The 22,788-nt window shown below is 41.1% G+C and overlaps 1 protein-coding gene across 4 annotated transcripts; it reads left to right on the forward strand.

Moving 5' to 3' along the window:
• The first annotated feature begins 146 nt into the window (after positions 1 to 146).
• Positions 147 to 22,232, forward strand: kcnc2 (potassium voltage-gated channel, Shaw-related subfamily, member 2). 4 transcript variants are annotated; one of them, XM_088366845.1, is made up of 5 exons: positions 147 to 998; positions 16,602 to 17,535; positions 17,639 to 17,809; positions 19,792 to 19,886; positions 20,393 to 22,232. In XM_088366845.1, exons 1-4 carry the CDS (start codon positions 438 to 440, stop codon positions 19,851 to 19,853), a joined length of 1,728 nt encoding a protein of 575 aa, XP_088222971.1. In that variant the 5' UTR covers positions 147 to 437; the 3' UTR covers positions 19,854 to 19,886; positions 20,393 to 22,232. The 4 variants fall into 4 exon arrangements, 3 of the variants coding, with proteins under 3 accessions (XP_088222971.1, XP_088222970.1, XP_088222969.1); XR_015855361.1 differs by having other exon boundaries at positions 148 to 998; positions 18,826 to 19,886; positions 20,393 to 20,455; XM_088366844.1 differs by lacking the exon at positions 19,792 to 19,886.
• The last annotated feature ends 556 nt before the right edge of the window (positions 22,233 to 22,788 follow it).

A 22,788-nucleotide genomic window follows, 5' to 3' on the forward strand; every position in this document is an offset into this window, starting at 1 on the left:
TCCTTCTCCTTCACTGTGCATCCAAAAAATTCAACAGGAGAAGCGCTAACGGATGACTCATCTTTAAGAACGGATAGAGAACTAAAAATGCCAGGATTACATATTTAGATGTGCGTTCAAATTTTTTAGAAGGGGGGAGCGAGCGTGACGCGCGTCTTTGCGTCTTGGAGGAGGGCAGGGGCGGATGAGAATGAAGAGGAGGAGGAGGAGACGCGCGTAAACGCTACCGTCGTCCTGACTCAGTCCGTGCCACAACAATGGGCACCTTTGCATTTTTCCTAACTCAACACTCTCAAGGGCGTCAAGCGGATGAGCCCGGCAACCCAAACGGACCTTTTTGACCGCCCAGCATCAGGACCGTGGACCCTCGGGTGCGTGCGCACCGACTCGCTCAACTTCCACCCGCTTCTCCATCGAGTCATGTCTGATCCCGAGCGATGGGCAAGTTTGACGACAACGAGAGGATAATCCTCAACGTCGGGGGCACCAGGCACGAAACGTACAAAAGCACCCTGAAAACCCTACCGGGGACGCGCCTGGCCCTGCTCGCCTCCGACTCGGACATCGGCTCGGTGTTGGATCAGCTGCAACAAGTCCCCGGCTTCATCGAGTACAACGCGCGGACCAACGAGTACTTCTTCGACCGCCACCCGGGTGTCTTCGCCTACGTGCTCAACTACTACCGCACCGGGAAGCTCCACTGCCCGGCGGATGTTTGCGGACCGCTGTTCGAGGAGGAGCTCTCCTTTTGGGGCATCGACGAGACGGACGTGGAGCCGTGCTGCTGGATGACGTACCGGCAGCACCGCGACGCCGAGGAGGCGCTGGACGTGTTTGAGCTCAACGTGGACACCGGGGAGCAGGACGACGACGACGTGGGCAAGAGGCTCGGCATCGAGGACGTGGCGGCCGACGGGAGTGGCGGAAGCCTGTGGAGAAAGTGGCAGCCGGTGGTTTGGAACCTCTTCGAGGACCCTTACTCCTCCAGGGCTGCCAGGGTATGGACGCGCAGAGAACAGTGCTTCTTAAACTTTTTGACACCTCCCAAAAAATATTTGTGTTTATAATAACCACCATCAAAGTCTAGTAGAATAGTAGGACTAAGTGTTCACAAATCACGTGATGGTTAAAGTCCTAAAAAGTTTATATTACATTAGTGTAAGCCACTGTAATATTATGCTTAGTGCAACAAAATGAATTTTAAATTAGAAATTTTGTTCAAACATCAACCCATGCTTATGCTAGTTAATGTTTGGCTCATTAAAATTCATGTATAAATGAAAATGCGATGTTAAAAAATAATGGCAATTAAATCCTAAAGATTTCCCCAAAATGCTGATAAACATTCAATATGCGGAAAATGTGTGTGAGTAAAAAATTAAATATATAATTTTATTTTTGAATTTAAAAAATGGAAAAATCAGGGAAAAAAAACCGTGATTAACGTTGGCAGCAGAGAACCTACCTGCAGTGAACAAGATTGTGTTTGCTCTAATCTATTTTGTGAATCTGATCAATCGCCAATTTTGCATAAAATGCAAATGATCTATCGATTCCAATCCAACCGATTAGATCTGTAGAACTTCAAGCTCTCATAGCCTCCCCTAACCTGTTTTGCAGCTTTGGTCATGTGTCATTAAAACGTCTGAGTGTGAAGTTGTGACGTTCATTTCAGTCGACAGCGGAGGGTGATATTTATCAACGTGACGGCTCTCTGAGATCAATAAAAATTGACGAATGATTAAATTAAATTCTTATTCTACAAGCACACTATTAATCAGACCTCACATAAATGCACTACTGATCACAAGCAAACAAATTCTACTTTTCTACCCGAGACCGCCATTGAGATCATTTTACGATTTTGACGATGTGCCTGATTGTTGGTAAAGCAATTGTGTTAGCCATATGCCGCTAATATTTACACAAAAATTACAACCCGGACAAAAGGTGACCAGCCTCCTCTAGATATTGAGTGTTGCTAAGATACCTCTCCAGTTGGCTGTAATCGGAGCTGCGTACATTTACTTTTGGTTAAGTAATTAACTAACCTTTCTAATTCTGATTTTATACAGACACATAAGTTGCGATGACAGATGCGTTTGTGTCTCAAGGCGAGGCCGAAACCCAAAAGTACACGACTGTCCCTTTAATGAACTTGCTCGCAAGCGCCGGTGCCAGCAATCGTGTTTCCGTGGGCTCCCCACGCTGTTTCTATTGTTGTAGCCGTCCTGCTCGCGCTTCCCTCTCACACACAGCCTCTCCGATCTTCATGCAATCGCCTTCAAACTGACTACAGACTTCTGAAATCAGTAAAGTTGAAAATAGAGTTGTAATAATATGAAAATAAAGTTATTTTAGGAGGATGATTACAAGAATAAATTTGTAATATTGTACAAATTATATATATATACACACACACACATCAGTAAGGTGTGTTAATGTGTTTGTCCCTCTCATATTTCTTTAGCTGTGACGGGAACAAACTTGTGACGGTAACAAACTAAGACAAATAAACGCCACCGATATCATTTTCCATATCTGCTCGGAGGTGGGGATTTTACTGCCTGTCCCGTAGTCCCCCCCCCCCCCTCTGTGTCTTTAGCCTCATATGCCTCACCCTCACCCACGCACCCCCCCCTATGTCCGCTTCCCATCCCCGTCCGTTTATGATCTCATCCGAGACCGACGCTTGCTTTCTTCCACTTAAGAGGTTAAAGAAAATCCAACCCGTCTGGGTGCCGCCTGCCGCACGCCTGAAGAAACCAAAGCCGGGCTGCACGCTCAGCCTCCGAGTTGTCATGGCAACGTCATCACGGCGGCCTGTTTTCATTCAGAGCCGTCTGCTCTGTGAAACGGATTGATTTCAGAAACCTGCTCGACCATGAACGCCCTTATTGCTCGGTTACCCCTGACGTGCCAACTTGTTAGTTGACGCTTTGGAAATGATGCGCGTTGGCGCGTGACGCAAACCTTAGCTAAACTAAACAAAACTCAAGTAAATTGAAGTAAGGTCCTTCCGCGAAGAAGTCGAAAACAACAGTCTCTGTTTATTAACCCGACAAGAAAGGCCAAACGCATCAACGGACGCATCAGTTAAAGTAGCGCACATCCTGACCAAGCACAAAAAGCGATAGCAGGGTCAATACACAGCTGGGAATCATTCTTCTGGCGCCATAAAATTAGGACCGGTTGACATATCCGTGTGAGTCAGCTTTTTCTGACATGAATATCTTTTAATCGGAGTTCTGAACTAGACTGACAGATGAGCATTTCACCGATTCCATCTGAGTGATACACTCTTACTCACAGCTGAAACTGGAAGTGTTGATGTGTGAAAACGATCAAGATGAAGCATGTCTTGAACTCGTTCGAAATTTTAAATACAAGAATGAGGATACGAGTCCATTTTTTTTTCTGTCCAGTGAACCTGAGCTATTTAGAAACTAGCAAAACAAAGAGGCTCATAAAGCATCAACACCATGCAGCTAGCATGTTCATAATCCTGAAACTAATGTACATAGACGATTGTATTCAGTTGTTTAATTATTCAAAACAAATAACGATCCTCACCAGAGGCTCATCAATAGTATTAAGTAGCACATTTTTTAAAACATGTGATAGATGCAAAACAAGCATACTCACTTGCGCTATATAAGTTAGCAATGCTAACAAATTGCCAGCACCATTTAAGTCAAGTCAAGTCAAGTCAATTTATATAGCCCTAAATCACAAGCTGTCTCAAAAGGCTTCACATATACAAAACAAGTTGACAATTTTTCTCAAAGCATCCCCTGATCTTAAGCTTAGCTTAAGTAGCTACACTGTTTGGAAGCTTTCGGCCATTTTGAAAACCATGTCCAATCCCGTCACACATCCTCCGAGGCGGGAACAGACGCCGAGACCTCTCTACAGCAGCGGGCCCTGACGGCCAGCTAGGCCAAGCTAGCTGTCCTAGCGTAGGCGGTTATTGCACACCGCTGGGAACGTCGCCAGCCGCTGTCAGTCACGTTAATCCGCTCCGCCAATCATGGTGGCACGCCCATGCTGTTAACTGTAACAGCTGAGCAGCGGGCACGGCTGGATAAGGACTCGGCACACTGACGCTAGCGTTGTGCTATGAGTCATTGTTGATGATACTGTAATGTTTGCTTCCTCGCATTTTGATATCTGTGATTCTATTTATATGAACAAAAAAATGGACGCAGAATTCCAGGAAAACAAATTCGGATATTTCACTGACTGTATCAGGCATCTGTTTACATCCAGAAAATATTAGAGAGAGGCTTGTTGGATAGTTAATCAAAGCGACCCGTTCACTACACATGAATGGAATCGTTCCTTTGCAGTTGCCGGCTATATACGGCGTCCCTTCGAGGCTTTCGTCTGTCGTCTCTCCTCATGCTCCTCAAATGCAAAACTTGCTCACTCACTTGCAAAGGAACTTTTAAATTATTTGGCATCACAAGTCATGCGCCAGATTTGGCAGCAAGCAAGATTTATTTATTCATTCACGTGGATCGTTTGTCTCAAAGTAGCAACGTTTGGCGCTGACTCCATTGTGGTCATTTTAAAATCACGAGAAATATTTTTGGAATCAGTCAAGATTTAATTCCAGTTTTGACATATAGGGGGCACTCAACACATCTTTTTATTGGTTCCAAAAACCACCCGCGATAAGTGAAATCCGCAGAGTACGGTCACCAACAAGAAGTACTAGACAGGCTAACGAGTTAGCGGAAAGATGCTAATTCGCGATCGTGCTAACACGCGAAAACGGACTTCTAAAGGAATGTAAACGAATATTTGGAGCAATACTACATTGTCCTAAACGTTAGACACATGTTTCCTCAATTTAGAAGTTTTATTTTGACTTTTAAATTGTTTTTTAATTTGGAAAAAAAATCCGCGATGTAGTGAAGCCGCGATAAACGAAACGCGAAGTAGCGAGGGATCACTGTATTGCATTATGAATGACAAAAAATAATTTTTACTATAATTATAATTTGTCCATGGAAATTTCCGTTGGCATTTTCAGATATACAGTCGATGTGCTTTTAGTTCTATCATGCATTTATAAACGCTCGGACCACCAGCAGAGGCGGTGAAGCGACACCTCTGTGTTGAAATTCATATGAGCTATCAGCCATATGTTGAGGTGAATAATTCATACGTATTGGATTTTTTTCCGAAAGACGGAATGTTTCTCAAGGACATTCAGATGGACTGAAAGTTTTCATTTTTTCCGCACCATTTTACACAACCCGGAGGCTCGCTCCTTTCAAGGGATAATGGAAATTCTCACTGTCAGGCTCATATGCGTTTCTTGAGACTCGCATACCGCAAACATATCGTAGAAATGGAAAATTGCCTGAAACTGTTTTTTCTTTATGTAGTAGAGAAAAATATTTACATTTGAAAGTCAAGTACTGCTTCTCGCTCCACACAATTTGATAATAATAATGGAAATTCTCGCAGCAGACTTTAGTCCATCTAAAGTTTTTATTTTTTTTACGATTCAGTGATAGCCAACCAGGCAGAAGCAACCCTATTAGTAATTCTCTACTGAATTCAGACTTGCGGTGACCCTAATGACCCTCGAGACCTGCTCATCAGACTCCCAGGCAGAGGATGATGTTCATGCCTGACTCCGCTCGCTCTCTAACAAGGAGTGTCAAAGTATTACTACCGAGAGCAGAATGTCGAATGAAATTTCACTCTTACGAGTCCATTTTAATCGTCTGGCATCGAAATAGCTTCATGTCATTGAGCTCTAGTCACAGTGACATCCTAGAAGGCCTGTGGCTGAAACTCCAGGATCAAGGATGGATTTTTAGCTACAGTGAGCATAAATGTGTAATCCTTCCAAAGTCAAATTACTTGCTTCCAAATCGGTCCCGGTTCAGTATCTGGGTGAAAGTGATATCGTAGGACACGCAATGACTCGGCAGTTTTGGGGTTTCCTTCGCTTCCTGTGATTTGTCATCGTCACCTTTGATACAAATAGGTTTTCGGATATGTTCAGGTCTTGCTAGTATGCTGTGAATGCATGTTATTTGTTTTTACCGCTGTTAGCAATAGCTAATGTAGCCATTTTATCTAACACTGCTAGGATAGCTTAATTGTGCTAAAGCTAGCTTTCTCTCGGTTTAGAAAAAAACAACAGCATTTGTTTTCTGTATTTTGTACTACATTTCTTGATCTTTCGGAGTTGAATCCTATTTTTTTTTCCGAACAAGTTCCTACGTTTATGCTAGCCCATCATACCGCCATTCTGCGTCACTCCACTATTTATGCAGAACGTGTTACTTGGTAGTTGAGTCAATTTAACGATATCACATTTAAATACCGTACCATCTCTGATCACACTCGAAACACCAACACTCAAATATAATCCTCTCATCGTACGCTGGCAATTATGTTTTTGATCCGCTTCAAACCGCAACTCTTGTTCCATTAGAACCGTCTTCCAAAGACGGAAATGGCGAATCGGGATCATCGTAAGTGGTCAGTGGTGAGCAACCTAATTTGTGGCAAGGAAGAGCTTTTCGTGTATGGTAAATGAACAACATATAAGGATTTAAAAAAAAAAAACATACCTAACTCTATGCATTTGGAAATTAAGATAACCTTTTCCGTCGCTATAGTTATCACGACAATCGTTTCAGCCCGTTTTGATCTTCGTCGGCCGGACGGCGGGAGGTTAGCGATAGTGGCGCTGCCCTGCCTTGACGCCATCTGGGCAAGCTTTTGCTCTCCCACTCCCGCCGTCACACCGCAATGCTAATGCACTTCCTGTGTACGTATTGATCGCGGGATGACGTTGACAAAAATATACCGTACATGCTTAGCTACCACAAAAAGGTGTCTCTGTCCTGCTCAGGGCCAGTGGAAATGTTATTACGAGCCACTGTATACTAGCCGCGGGGGCTAATTCGCTACCGCTAATGTTCCTTCAACCTCTCTGATTCATGAAGTTCTTTATCGGTTGTGATGAATTAGGTTACGCAAGTGACTGTAAGAGACCAGCGCTGAAGCATCGAAAACCTTTCTACTTAATGTGGAAATGACGTGTGGTCGCAGTAGTGATTTTTACAATACCTTAAGTCACAAGATTATTTCCGTGACCAAATTTTATTCGGATATTAAATCAAGTCGTCTTAATCTGGGACATTTTAATTGTCCGTTCTTCCAAGTCGGAACTGTCCTCCTATTTTTGGCTTTACTCAGTCAAAATGATTGGTTTGTCTGTGTGCGAGGGACCTCAATTCACCCAAACAATAACTGTTGTTGTTTTTTTTCGAGGGGAGATGTTTGATGAAATGACTGGATATTTTCGAGAGGTCTATTTTTCATCTTTAGTGTAAAGTAGCGCAACGGGAAAGGGTAGGATGAGTCACATTACTCAATACGGAAAGAAGACCGACTTCTGCAGCTGCGCTTCTGGTCATCATCAATCTGATAAAAAAAAAACTTTGCTCTATTTTTGTTTTTTTTTCTACACTAGTAGTGGGAGTTCTATGGACAAATTAAATCTCATTGGCTTAAGGTTTCCTCAAGTGGCTTAATCGTGATAATTCTTTCCAACTAGTCTGTAACCATTCATGTTTAATGACGGAGAATACTGGCGGCAATGACAAGAAGGACTTGTAAAACTGTCATGTTAGGAATGGAAGACGCCCGAACAAGGCAAGAGTGATTAGACCCTGAGAAAAGGTCGACTTTTACGAGTTAGATAGAATAGAGGTAATTATTTTCTGAGTCATCCAGACGGACCAATTACAATTTCCAAATTTAGTTGAGTCTTAGTCTCAGTTGCAGATCATGTCTTCTTCAGGATTTAGGGTAAACCAAAAAAAACGTCATTCAATCCGATCACCGATCTATTATTGATTTACGTCTAGGGACGATCCATCGGGAGAAGTTTGGAGCTGTCGCAAAGACGGACAAAGTCACAGAGCAAAGATGATTACACATCAATTTTTATGCGGATGGGACACCCAGTGCTTCGTAATGTTCCAATAATGTATGCAGCTGGGCCAAGGCAGATACATTTGTCTGAGCCCGAGTCGCTTGGGATATCTCCCGTCTCTGTGTTAATAATTACTCAGTGAGGATGCTAATGGATTACGTTTTGGTGGAGAGAGTGTTTGGATTCAGACATTTAGGCGGGGCAGCTTTCATCTCTTAATACGTAGACATTAATCCCAAACGTTATTTACCTCGGTATCCTTGGTTTCTTAAGTTTCTGTGTTATCCTGGGAACCAAAATTTTTCCATGATCTCGGAGACCACCAAAAAAGGACATAACCACCAGATCTTTATTTTTTAAAACTGGTACTATTCTAAGTACGGGTTCCGTGGGAGCCATTGAGGCGGCACCTGTTGAGCCAGACGAGACGATCAATCAGAAATGGGCTGGGTCAAAAAAAAAACAGACTCACTAGGGATAATAAACTCAAATCTGGCCAAGTCTCTTGGCTTCCCCTCGACTGTGCCTCACTGACTTGGCCTACATTCAGGTTTTTTTGTTCCCATCAGAAGGATATTCTTAGACGGCTCTTTCAGGGTTATTCTTTAAAGGGGGCGGGGGGGAATCAAACAATCACAATTATAGGAAGGTCGAGCTTTCCCTAATTTTTGGTTTCCTTTGAAGGAAATACGTACTTGCAACATATTGGCAAATTACATCGAGAGACGTATTTGTATATAATTTTGTATGTTAATCCAGAAACCAACCTACTCGTGTTAATTGCACTACTTTGCTCACATGGCTTTTCTTTTTTTTTTTATCCCCGCCTTCCTCCAGAGAGGTGCTGCGTTTGATACAAAAAGGTTTATTTTTAGAACGTTTATGAATCGAGTTAAAGTGTAAAATGGCTGCAGCGGGAGGTCAGACTGATCATTTGTCAACAGGAGGAACTAACTGAACCTCAAGGCACAAACAGCCTTGAGATATCACGTCATCCGAACATTAAAATAAAATAATAAATAATCTATTCTAGTATAGTGCATATAAAGTGTTTTTTGTCCCCCCCGGAGTATGGGAAGCCTCTGGCAACGTACGTCCTCCTTTTTATTCAAAAACTTTTCAGTTTAATCCAGTTTACACCCATTTTGTTGCTTTTAAAATCCGCAATGTGCAATTCTTACAATTTATAACCACAATATGGCAAATGATGATTGCAAACAATTTATATCCTTGAGTTTACAAGCCGCCTCCCACTTTCTCTGTCTGTCTGACCATGGATGGCAGTGACCTTGAGTTGAGAGAATTTGGAAATCACAAACCCAGTGGAGAGTCTAGGGAGGGATTAGTGTTTGTTTTCCTTGGCATGCTTTCATGGCAGAAGGTGACACCCAGACACAATGGTGAGCCAAAATCTAAAAAAAAAAACGCTCTGAGAACCGTCCCCCCCCCCCCCCCCATTGAACTCATTTGTGCTTGTCCACAAATGTCTTCTCATATCCTCAAACGTGTTACAGTTCTCGCCTTTGGCAATTCATTTCATGCGAACCTCAATCTCGTCACTCTATCTATTGTCGCCTTGCTTATATCTTTGTCACCTTCAGGGGAAACAATGCAATGTTTTCATCATAGCTGTCTTCATTTCTTCACCTCTCCATCTTGGGAATCTTACCAGCGAATATTTTTTTTCCCCCATAGACTAAAAATTGTTGAGACTTCCAGTGCAGAATAACTGTTTAAAAAAAAAAATCTGTATTAACTCAGAGTAAAATAATACCTTGTTTATTTCGCCACAGGGTTCGCAGAGTTATTTTTAGTTTTATTATACGTCTCGAGTTCATGTAGGAAAGTGTTTTGTGTAATAATCATTGCTACGGGGCTGCGTTCTGTTTGTGTGCTCCTCTTCTAAGTCGGTTCTATTTTGCCAGGGCTCCGCTCGCTTCCTCCAGGGTAATTGGCCTTAACTCGATGCGAAACGCCAGATAAGTTCAGCCATAATGCCCGGTGTTGATAAATATCCGCTGGTGGGCTGCTCCAGTATACTCGTGAGGTTCAAATGTTAGCATGTGTGCTAAAAACTGGTATGTGGATGATGGAAGGAATTTTTTGAATTCAAAATGTTAGGCCCACTGTGTACATTAAAAGTGTTTCAAGATATGAACTGTAAGATAAAACAATAATGAGATGGGCGCCATTATACTGCCCCCTTGTGGCCAAGGCATACACAAGCACAATGTCGATTGAGTTGAAGCAAAATTTCTAAATATATATATATATTTTTTTTTTACGTTGTGTTTGATTACAGGTAAAGAAAAAAAATGGAATAACTGCCCTCGTATGACTCGTCTTTTTAAATACTTAAACATTAAAAATGCGTAACTTTTCACTGGTTGCATAGCGCTGCTACTCTGCCAGTCTGTTTGATAGTAATGGGAGCCGCTTCATGAATCATTAAAGACATTTTTCTTCCAGAACAGAGTGCAATTTGGATTAATGGACGCGGGCGATGAGAGCTTTTCCATTTTATCTGTATTATTTAAAGAGCAATAGTCGGACAATGGACGGTCAGAATCCGAGCGAGCCACAATGAGCGGCAACATTCATTATCGTCACTCGATTGTCTCGCTCTTTTCTTTCACCATGTCTGTAATCTGCTTTTGTCTTCCATTTTTCATGCCTCTCTTTTTTTTTTCTTTTTTTTTTTGAGCATGGCCAGCTCCCTTCCTTGCGCTCGGTTGCCTCTCTACTGCTGTCTCCTTGTTTCCGAGGCTTTTTATCTAATCAGCTTTCAGACAGAAATGCAATTATTGCACTAATGGTAAGTTTGATTCCAGAGAGCGTTTTGGCACTTTGTCATTGCATATTTGAATAAATGTGACTTTTCTCAGGGGTTTTGATCCAAAAGTAGAACCATCATGCTAAAACTACTGTTGTCTGTCAACAGTTCTGGTTAATTGATCAGGACAATAGACAAAATATCAGTTTAATTGGGTACCAAAATAAAATATTTTTTTTTATTAAATGTAAATTTTGATCCCCCAATGTTTTGTGGCCTTAAAACACCCCAGAATGTGAATAATTTATGTTAGCCAGTTGTTCCGCACCGGCTGTAAATTTACAAATGTGAAAAGCAGTCGCGGCTTTTGTTTCACTCCAACTCTGCAGGTGGCAGTAATGAGTAAGGTTGAAAAAAGTTCCCGATTTTTTTTGGGTTGGAAACCTTTAAAACACAAAATCGAAAGTTGTTTTTTAACTCTTTGAGTGCCGTTGACGTGAAATACTATAATGGGAATTTTAACGAGGAGTGCCAGCTACGTCAATTGCCGTCAACAAAAATTTTTTAGCCATTTTTTTGTTTTGTTTTGATTGGTATATGAACACATACAAAACATCTGAATGAATTTTCTCAATTTTGACATCATGGTGGCAAGTTTTTGCTCACATGTTGCTTTGTCAAGACACATCAAAATTCAGCTCAGCTTGAGCTCGATCGGTACGGGCTTTGTCGGATCATCTTCTGTCTTTTGTCACAACGCTCCGCAACCGCCGCTTTCCCCATTCCTCATCGTCATAGCAACAGAAGATGTCCCTACCTCATCTCTCGGCAAAGATGTTGAATAACGCTGAGCTGCTGCCATGCACTATGTCAGTGAATGGAGCAGACCAAAGTAAAAGATCTGCTATTTATTTATTTTTTTATGCAATATTTCCACATAGCATTGAGTTTTGCAGGTTTATATTTTTCTTTCTATGCTCCTTAGTCACCCAAAAACTAAGAACTATGTTAAAATCAGTTGAGGAGTTTCATTTAGACCTGTCGCTCTTTGCCGCCATCTTGTGGCATCTAATTCCGAATTTCACATATGATGGATGGGCAAGGCACTCAAGAGACTTGGGGAAAGTGTGTGTGTGCGTCCTTGAGCGTGGTCACACAATAAGGGTGATGTATCACGCTTGTGCTCGCCTTGTTTCACTTAGTACTTTCATTTCCACTCTGCGTGTAATTGCACGTTTTCCTTTTTAATGACAATAATATATTCATGTATTCAGGAAATCATGGGAGGGCTGAGCAAATGCCTGCCAACTAGGCTTTTAATCATGACAGAGAAAGACGTCCACAGACATCTCATTTCGACACACAAAGGTAAATAGCACACGTCGTTTGCTACGCCGAAGAGAAAAAAATTCTGAGTAGAAACTAAAATTAGCTTTAAAACGTCAAACCGCAGTTGTAACTTAAAAAATAGATTAGGGATGGAAAAGAATACATGTTAGTTTTATTGTTCCATCATCAAGTATCTGTCACGTCAAGGATTATAACAGATGCCGTATATGGTGTTTTGCGTTGTTTGCTAGCATTAAGCTAACTAAACGGACTCAACAGTTGTTATATGACTTGATTTAGATTCAGTTAGATGGCAGCTTTTTAATAAGTGACAAATTAATCTACATGGACTTTTTCTTATCCGTCATAGTAAATTTTACTCATTTCTTCTGATCCTGTTGTCAAAAGCGGCAACCGCTTCACGACATACCGACTCAGACATGCTGCCGGCTATTAAAATATCAAGACGAGGTCTAATGAGGCCGCACGTCTACCATCCAGGCCACGTCTTTCTGATCCCTCCCCTGTTTCAGATTATCCCGTCAGACTTTCAGATGTGTCCTCGCCTTGAAATGTGATTAATGTCAACTTTAGTCTCCCGGGATTTGGGCGCTGGGATTTAAACACATCAAATTAAACGGTTGTGTCTTTTATTGAAAATTGGGCCCGTCAGTAGGAAACTCCATCACAACTTTTTAGTGAAGACTTGGACTGGATGGGGAAGTATTACTTTCAAATCCCAAATGTAGCATTTAGAAGAAAGGAAAGATGTTTTAATGTCAAGATCAAGGCAGTTAAAAATTCTTTCATTCCTTCCACTGGCATCGTACAATATCTTAATTAGCCATCTAAAAGCTAATCTAAATTATTCTTAAAACATCTGACACAGAGCATTTTACTGTGTTAGCTTCACTGAAAATTTTGGGGTTAGCGTTAGCCACCGCAGCGCTAACCCTTAACCAGCCGCCTTCATGGCATCGACACATTTGTTGCGCATGTCGCGGAACTCTCGTATAAACATCAACCCACGCTGTCATGAATCAACGGCACGTGTCAGCTATAGGCAAGCTGCTGAAATATTAACAAGAGACGTGAACACATAAAAGAGCGCGAGTGAGACCGAGTTATATTTAGTATCGCAGTCTCCCCGGGACTGTCAAGACATTATTTTTATCTGACTTGGAGGCTGTAACGTAGCATTTATTTAGTCTCAATGGATGAATACTGTACTTTCGTTGACGCTTTGTCATATCTATTCCTTATATTCTTGTTTAATTCAACAGTGGGAATTCTGCATTATTTATGTCAACAAAGCACACAAGTTTTGTATTGCAAAGATTTGCTAGCTTAATGCTAACACACCGACGTAGCTCATAGATGAGCTAATGAATTAGCATTGATACTGTGGTGTAAGCGACGCACATTTTAACACAAATGGCTTAGCAATATGTAAACTGACAATATGTTTTGAGTTCCGAGTGTGGTCACGTAGCAATTTAAACTCATAACTCAAAGCACCACTGTATTATTACCTCCAGTCTTCAAAATTGGCCTTTCCATTGACCCTGTGTGACAGTGACAAGTCGACAAAAGCTTTTACCCCCACTTAAAACATCAGATTAAAACGAAAATGAATTAGTCAAATGAGCAGAGACATTTTTGATAGGCTATTTTTTTTAAGCTGTGGAAAACAATTGGCTGCCAAAAGCAATATGGGTTTAGCAGCGTTCCCCTAGCGAGCTGGCTGTCATGTCACGGCACGGCTGTATAATGAGGTGTGTGTGTTTGTGTGTGTTTGTGTGTTTGTGGGAGCGACAGCAGGAGACAATGATGGGAGACAACAAGGGGATCAGCAAATCCTTTTGTCCTGTGCAGTGGCTTCGAAATGTTTTCTTTGCTTCTGTTTTTTTTTTTTTGCTGCCGCTCGCCTATTGATGTCACTTCATTGTCATTCTCGTTAATGGGCAAACATTACACTGCGATGGATTCACGTTACAATCGAGGGCGAGAATATGGCAGCTCGGAGATGGAAATACAGTCGAGGCTTTTTTGTTCTGGTTGTAGCCCTTGCCCTCGGTCGTCATGGTAACGGAAGCCAGACTTGGCATTGGTGCAGAAGGAAGTTGGGGTGGGGTGGGCAAAGCTGCTCCTCAAAATTGACTCTTCTAAGTCTTAAAGTATAGGAGGAACTCTTTTGCTAACAAAAACAGCAGCACCCATTGATATAAACAGAATATAAGAAATAGCACAAAACTGTTCCCATACTGCATCGTCCAATTCACCATCTTGAGCTGTACAAAAAAAAAAAAAAAGATGAAGGTGGTGTTACCATGGCGGCAGCTGATCAAGGGAAGACGTGTGCCGCATGGTGTTTGATGAAAGGAAAATTTCCTCTGTTGGATATTCTGGGACCTTTTTCTCCCGGGCTTTATTTTCAGCTTGCTTTTGTTTCAATACAACCTTATATTATCCAGGCTGGTCTCTATAGAATGAGAAAAGATGGAAGTCAATTACGTGGTAGTTAAATTATGCAACAATGAGCTTTAATGAGCCATTCAGTGAAATGCACAACATAATATTGGTTTAACTGGTGTTTAATTTTAGAACCAGATTAAGAAAAAAAAAATAGACATCATGCCTTTTTCTCAGCGTGAGTCGTTCCCTCCTCCAGACCTGCCGCGATTACACAGCATGCCAAAGCGGATTTAATAGATTAATAGATGTAATTTAACACATTCATTTTTCCATTCATTAATTACAGAAAATATGAGATTTTTTTAAAAAAAAATTCAGAGGCAGCTTGTTTGACACTCATTTGCTGGCTCCCACGTCACTCACCAGGTCAGGCCTTTTAAAGTCAGAAACAAATATGAGGGTGGTGGGTGTTAGCCAAAATATTTTTTTTAATTTAAATTAAAATATAATTCCTTGATTAGGAAGCGAATCCTTCTACTCGTGTACAGCTGATTGACTGAATTCATTTATCAAAAGAAGTCTCCTCTCTATCAAGTCAAGAGTGACCTCAATATCTCTATTTATGTTGCGTTATTTTTATCTTTCTTCAACTTTAATCTGCAGAGTACACACGTTTAGCAGTCCGTCCTCAATGTGACTCCCGGCGAGTGTGACGGTTAAGAGCACCATGAATAAACAAAAGGACATATCAGTCACTCCCCCCCTCCCCCGTCAACTGCATCTAAAAGGGTCAAATAAATGAAAGCGATGTTGATTTGACTGTCACTTTTGGGGTAGACAATACGTAATATAATTAAGTGCTTTGTTGTGTCTTTGACGTTGATTTAGTGGCTAAGAAAAACTTAGCAGTGCATTTGAATATGACATTGACTTTGTTTACGGCAGTAAGATAACTTCTGATAAAACATTTTCATTATGATATTTACACCATCAATCATATTCTTGGCATTTGTATAAAAAAAGGAATTTCTATTCTGATCCTAGAGCGCCAAAATATTTTTATACCCAAATAAGCTACGTGACAATCATGGTGAAGAGTTTTATTTTGTATAAATAGATATTAAATATATTTATACATTTATAAATATAAATTTGATACGTATAAATATGTTTCTAGATTTATTTATTTATATATTTATTTAATAAATATTACATATTTTTTACAATATAAATATTTTATAAATATATTTTTCACGTTAGTTCCATACACTATTTCTTGAATATATTCTTAGATGAGTTTGAACGAGTTAATTTTTGGGCTCTCGTGTCTTACTCCCGGACCATACTTCCTGAGAATCACCCATTTGAAGACCCTCCTGGATAATAACAACGATGACTCACGATCGTGTGCTAAAAGTAGCAACCGAACAGGTGCTCCTTGCTGCCAACAGGAGAATTGGACATTTCCAAAAATGAGGAAAAATCCATACCCTGATTTTAACCCCGATAAAATGTTTACATGCACTTTACTTGAAAAAGTATAACAATGTTTCATCTGTATAAAAAGCCAAGCTGTATTGTCTGCAGTCTATGAATTAGTCATAGGCTTTTTGTGGTTGGTTGTATGAATATAATAATTCTCTCTAAAAGCCACGCAAACTTGTATTTTCGCTCACATGGGCTGGAAATGTTTTTTCCGCCGACTAGTCTCTCTTTGTCTATAAGAGTATTTCGTTAGCTAAAAGTTAAATTGTGTTTACCCTGAGAGCTTTCTTGTTACTTCCCAAGCGCATAATGACTCCCAGCGTCGTTGCTATTTATAATCTCACTTGATGGTGTTGGAAATTGCCAACGATGGTGCTTCAAAACAAAATCATACGTATTCCCGTAGCTCATGTCAACACGTAGCGTGGAGAAAAGTGCCTGTTTGTTTCACTTGCTAATAGATTGTATCCCTCTCTGGAGGCAATTTAAATTGAAGCAAGTTAATTAAACTTGTCTGGGTTTACTCTCTAGCTCAAGAGTTAATGATTTATCTTGATTTTTCTAAGGAGGCTTAGCCACTCTATCGGGTCAAATAAACTGAGCCTTGTGTGTTTCTCTTCTCTCCAGTTTATTGCCTTTGCATCTTTGTTCTTCATCCTGGTTTCCATCACTACCTTTTGCTTGGAGACCCATGAGGCGTTCCATACCGTCATCAACAAGACGGAGGCGATGCGGAACAGCAGCCTGCCCGATCTGGGACCTCAGTACGAGATAGAGACTGACCCCGCGCTCATATATGTGGAAGGAGTTTGCGTCATCTGGTTCACCATCGAATTTCTGGTACGGGTGACCTTCTGCCCGGTCAAGTTGGAATTTGTTAAGAGTCTGCTCAATATCATCGACTTTGTGGCTATATTGCCTTTTTACTTGGAAGTAGGCCTGAGCGGCCTTTCCTCAAAAGCTGCCAAGGATGTGTTGGGATTCCTCAGGGTGGTGCGTTTTGTTCGTATCCTGCGTATCTTCAAGCTCACCCGTCACTTTGTAGGACTTCGAGTTCTGGGTCATACGCTACGAGCTAGCACCAATGAATTCCTGCTGCTTATCATCTTCCTGGCATTGGGAGTGTTAATATTTGCCACGATGATTTATTACGCCGAACGCATTGGCGCGAAGCCCAATGATCCGACGGCGAGCCTCCACACCAAGTTCAAGAACATTCCCATCGGCTTCTGGTGGGCCGTGGTGACCATGACCACTCTGGGATATGGCGACATGTATCCAAAGACCTGGTCCGGCATGGTCGTGGGCGCATTGTGCGCTTTGGCGGGAGTGCTTACGATAGCCATGCCCGTGCCTGTTATCGTCAATAACTTTGGGATGTACTACTCCCTGGCCATGGCCAAGCAGAAGCTCCCAAAGAAGCGGAAGAAACATATTCCTCAGGCAGTACAGGGAGGATCCCCGACTTACTGCAAAACTGATCTCACCACCACCTGCAACAGCACTCAAGGCGACCTGTGCCACGTCAAAGGCGGCCGGGTACTTGAACGCAACCGCTCAGGTAAACCCAACTTCTCTCGTCGAAATGAACGGAGTCATAAACCGGTACAACAATTCTAGCGTTAACGTTGGAGTGTGTATGACATGGTCATTACCGCTCGCAGTTTTATCGGCGGACTGTAGCGGTGGCAGCGACCTGACCATGTCTCCAGAGGAGAGGGTCCCCATGCGAAGGTCGAGTACTCGGGAACAGGACCGCCGAAGTGGGGGGACATGTTTTCTACTTGCTGCTAGCGATTACAACTGTCCTGCAGATGGGAGCCTAAGAAAAACAGGTATGCATTATATATACTGCATTTTTATTTTGACCTGACTACAATCGTGTCTGGTATCCTTCATTTTTTTACCAAGTAAAGAGTAATTAGTTGCAAGGAATTTCAATAATTACTACTCGGCAAGTATCGAGAGGTTTGCTATGCCAATGCAATCCAAGATAGCTTTAAAAGCCATCTGTTGGAATTACCTATATGAATATTTAAAGCCCACCATTAGGGTGATATGAGGAGACGTTGCTGTAAGGGTAGTTATTAAACTTGTTACAAATTCACTGATGAAAATTGATGACTTGGGTCCATGGGCCAGTAGTTAAAAGACCGTTTGCTCAGAGAGGGGTTAGTTTCATACTGAAATCAGTGTAGTCGAGCAATAATTTTATCGTAGTTTAGCAAGGGAGATAAAAACGAAACTGTTAGCTTGTTTGGGTACTACAGTATTTATTTTCAGTGGGCGATTGAAAATCAAAAAGCAAGAAAATTAATTCAGTATTTTATTTGAATTATTATTTTGCTAATGTGAGTTTGGTAACATTATGTTTGCTAACATCAGCTAGCTGACACGTTTTTTTAGGCTTTGGTAACATTAATAAGATTATTTTTGCTAACCTTTGCTAGCTTATACTGTTTTTTTAGGCTAATGTGAGTTTGGTAACGTTAGTAAGATTATGTTTGCTAACACTAGCTAGCTGACACTCATTAGTTTGGTAAGATTATGTTTGCTAACATGAGTTAGCTGCCACGGTCAGTCATTCAAGACCATAAAAAAAAAAAAATCTGTGACCCCAAGAAAGTATTGATTAACTTTATTGTGGTTTATTGTGATTGTTCGGGGAAATAATCTGTGCATGCTCTCACCATACACAATGTTATAGCTGCTCTGTTTCACTCCTGTCTCCTGTCTTGCCATGGTTCACTCGGCCTGGACTTGGATGCCTGCCTGCCTGCCTGTGTGTGTTCATGTCCCGCACCACCACCACCACCACCACCCTCACTTCTTTGTCACGCCCCATCCGAAGGCTACGAGAAATCTCGAAGCTTAAACAACATAGCGGGCATGGCTGGTAGCGCCCTGAGGTTGTCTCCCGTCACCTCACCCTACGGATCACCCTGCCCGCTTCGGCGTTCCCGATCCCCTATTCCCTCCATCCTGTGAGACGTCCGGCGTCACAGCACTTTTTTTTGCATTACCCGCTCCATATCCAATCACAAAGTGAACTATATTAGATATCGCGGCTAGACCTGTAGCAAAAACTGATCAGCCTGAGTGTGCTTGGCTATCATCCTCCTGTGTCACTTGAAGTTTCCCTTTTTTTTTAGTTTCATATTGTCATATTGCAATAAAAACTGACTGATGGCTTTCGTAGTAGCAGCCATAACATTTAATAAAAGACATGTTTATAATCAGGGATATTAGATGTCGCTCTATTTCCATACCCAGAGGGAAAAGATGTGCTTCCATTGAGAAAAAAAAAAAAAAGACAGCTGTTGCTTCATTTTATTTTCATTTAATTCAGTTTTTTTTCTCTTAGCGTTTGTCACACACATTTGTCGACTTCTTCACTTGCTCATGTTTTTGCATGGACTCCACTCTGTAAATCATGGTCGTCTGCAAGCCATGTTACCAGAGGAGACCTCATCAAGCACACTGTGAAAATATCATATATATGCCGCCATGTGGAAAAGGAAGTACCGGACACCGGCTTTTAATTTGGTTTTAAGTATCGGGACCGGAGTGTAGTACTTAGCTTCAAGCTGCAGAGGCGCTGTTGAGTCAGCCTCAATAAATTCCAGAACAACTTGACATCAGAAATTTTATGATTCTGCTCATATTGGCATTAAATACAATTGGTAAAATATTACCGAGACAATTTTCATAACTTTTTAGAATTTCCAGTCCTGAAAAATCAAGAAAGACAGTTTGTCCTTCCTTTTCCACATGACTGCACATATATGGACATATGTTTCTGGTTGTTCACTCGTAGATAACTGCAAAGAGATGGTGTTTACTGGTTTCACACAAGCAGAGAGTGGCGTTCTATCTTAATGGCTTTGGGAAAAGCAGCGCCTTGGCAGAAAGGTAACCCTCTGCATGGGTCTGCGGGTTCGATGCAAAAACCCCCTCAACAGTTCTACCCCGATGTTTTTTTGGTTGTATGCACTTAAAGATGGAGGTTGTTCAATAACTTTTATTTGAATTTCAACTTTATAATCAATCCTCAGTGTGCTCCAACAGGTGTAGGCTTACAAACTTGGACCTCACCCATTCCTCCATCCAGTAGCAAAGGGTTGCCTAGCAACTGGCTTGCAGATGATGCTTTTTTGCACATAGATTGGCCAACATAAAATCAACAAAAATGAGCACTCTTTTAAATACAAAAATCCTTCTTTTGAGTAAATTATTGATCACTTCCATCTAAAACACAACAATAGTAATACACCATGTTTCATTCTTGTGCATGCATTTAAAAAAAAAAAATACAACCTGCATGACAAGATTTCTGATGCAGACAGGTTGAAAATTTTGGTTTTATGACCCCCCCTCCCCGGGGTGAGACTGTATAACAATCTGAGGACCTATTTCAGTGGGACGACCCCATTTGGAGGCATTCCAGCCACTCCTACAGGACAATAAAGGAGGAAGTCGACGTAAAAACCACTAGGAGACGGCTTCCCGCTCGGCACACGGAGGAGGAGCTTCCGTCGAGAATTCAGGAGGACTATGACAAAGCATTTAATCCTGAGCCAAAGCCAACAGGACACCTGCTCCCATAGACTTGTGTAAATAAGTCACCCATGGCATTTGGTTGCTAAGTTGCACCGTCAAGACACTCAAATCTCGCTATGGTACCCCCCCCCCTTCCCCTCCCTCTTCCCTTGCAATAAGTGTATTAGTTGAGGCACTTTGTGTTCTAAAATGGAGTGTTTTCATATTACCAACATCCAGTATATTCAGTATCGAGAGACAACTGTGCTAAGTCATCTCTGCTTTTTGGTCAATTTCAAGTCGGTTAAAACGCTCTGCTGTGTGTTTATGTACGTGCGTATCCTATTGAGAACATTTTTGAAAGGTCATTTCGGTGGACTTTTGATGTCGTCACTTTTGGGATTAGCACAGAAATGGATGAGTTGTAAGACCCCCACCACCCCCCCGCCCCCATCGTGATGCAAGCGCCATTGTAGAAGTCTCCAGCTGTGCATTGAACATGCAATGACCCTGCGTTAGTGCTGCAAATGAACCAAATGATTTTGACCAGATGACTCCTCATGACTCAGTGGTGGCTAAAATCAGTTGATTCTTCCAAATGTATCCAATGAGGAGGGGGTGGGGGGGTTCTAGATCTGGAGTAAATGTGTAGCAGAAATTTACCAATCTTAAAAAAAAATAAATAAATAAGTGGGACTTCTAGAATGGTTGCACAGTAGCAACTCCTTGAACCTAAACAATCAGAGTTTTGTAATAAAAAGGTGTATTAGGGCCACACTGAAAAGGAATTATGAGAATAAAATTTATATTGCAATTATTTTCTATATTTTTTTTAATTCATAAAAAAATTTAATCCTAAGAAATTACTCCATTGGACTTGTTTGGAATCGCCTGTAATTTCCTTATAAATGTGCCGGACTAGATCGCGGGTGTCAAACCCGAGGCCCGGGGGCTCAGATCGGGCCCACCGTATAATTTTCTGTGCCCCGCAAAAGTAAATTATGTACAAGTTTCCTGCTAAAATACCAAAAATTGCAAATGATCTTCTTTAAGATATTAGAAGTACTTTTTATTACCTTTCCCCCTTTGTTTGAATAAATGGAAGAAAACTACAGAACAAAAATGAGTTTGACATCCCTGGCGGAGTCCAAGAGTGGCCCTAATGCTCCTTGTTAGATTTGCAATAATCTGAGAACTCGAAAACGCCAATCCACACTGTGATTATAGTAGAAAATCGAGACGAATGATGAAGAGGACTGTCAGGTGGCCCACAATCCTCCTTGTGCTGCTTTACTCTTGAATTTGACAAAGGAATATCGTTCTTTGCGTATTTTTAGGATGTTGTAACTTGAAGAAAAAAAAAAAAACGGTTTATTTTTCTGAATCCAGAATCTGTATTTTTGTGTCTTACTGTTTGTTCATGGACCTATCCTGTGAAAGTCATGGTAGTCCAACGCTGTGCTTCATTCTCCACTGTGTCTTCAAACGTGTCGAGCTTTTTGATCCGAGTTCACGTTTTATATGTTTTATCGTGAGGACAAATTCTAGTTTCGAGTCTGTATTCGTGGAGCCTTCGTTGGCATTCTGAAGTGCATGCTGAAAAAAGAAAAAAAAAAAAGAACCGTTGTGTCAAAGGTTTAAAAAAATTGACATTGTATATCATGTTGAAAAGTGAAAACTATGTGAAAGATTCACATAAACTATTTATCTTTTAATGAGTGGCTTCGGTTTCTCGTTTTAATTCTCAATACGATGTGTGATGTTCGTGGAATTGTGAATTATGAAAATGTGGGCATGCTCTGACACAAATTGTTTTTTTTTATTATTTGTCAACATGGTACAGGTGAGTGTTCAATCATTTAAGTGGAGTGATTTTCATTTAATTTTATTATCATTATTATTTGATTAATTATTTGTATTATTTAATTTTATTTATTTAATATATTCCCCACAGTCCATTATTTTCCTTCGTATGTCAAAATGTATTTTTTATCCAATCAGGTAAAAATCTCTTTGTTGCTATGTCAATCTAATTTGCCCACAAAGACAATCACTGCCTTGTCTTTTTAGATATGGAAACCCAGACATTGAATTTATTTATTTATTTATTTATTTATTTATTTATTTATTTATTTATTTATTTGGGTATGTTTAATCAACAGATTTGCACACTTGGCCATTTTGCTCCTTGCCCGTTCGTGCTCACCTCTTCACTTTTCAACTCACGTCTCACATTAAGCACCGTTTGGGGCACTGGATCTCTGAGGCATTCTTT

This window comes from Syngnathus floridae, chromosome 22, assembly GCF_059516105.1.
Source record: "Syngnathus floridae isolate MCC-2025c chromosome 22, RoL_Sflo_1.0, whole genome shotgun sequence".
Classification (NCBI taxonomy): Eukaryota; Metazoa; Chordata; class Actinopteri; order Syngnathiformes; family Syngnathidae; genus Syngnathus; species Syngnathus floridae.

Excerpts from the sequence above, each read along its gene's own strand:
- kcnc2 (XM_088366843.1), top strand. The coding sequence starts at position 438 with ATGGGCAAGTTTGACGACAACGAGAGGATAATCCTCAACGTCGGGGGC. Across the intron at positions 999-16,601 it reads ACTCCTCCAGGGCTGCCAGG|TTTATTGCCTTTGCATCTTT; the intron begins GTATGGACGCGC and ends TCTTCTCTCCAG. Across the intron at positions 17,810-18,825 it reads TGGGAGCCTAAGAAAAACAG|GCTACGAGAAATCTCGAAGC; the intron begins GTATGCATTATA and ends CCCCATCCGAAG.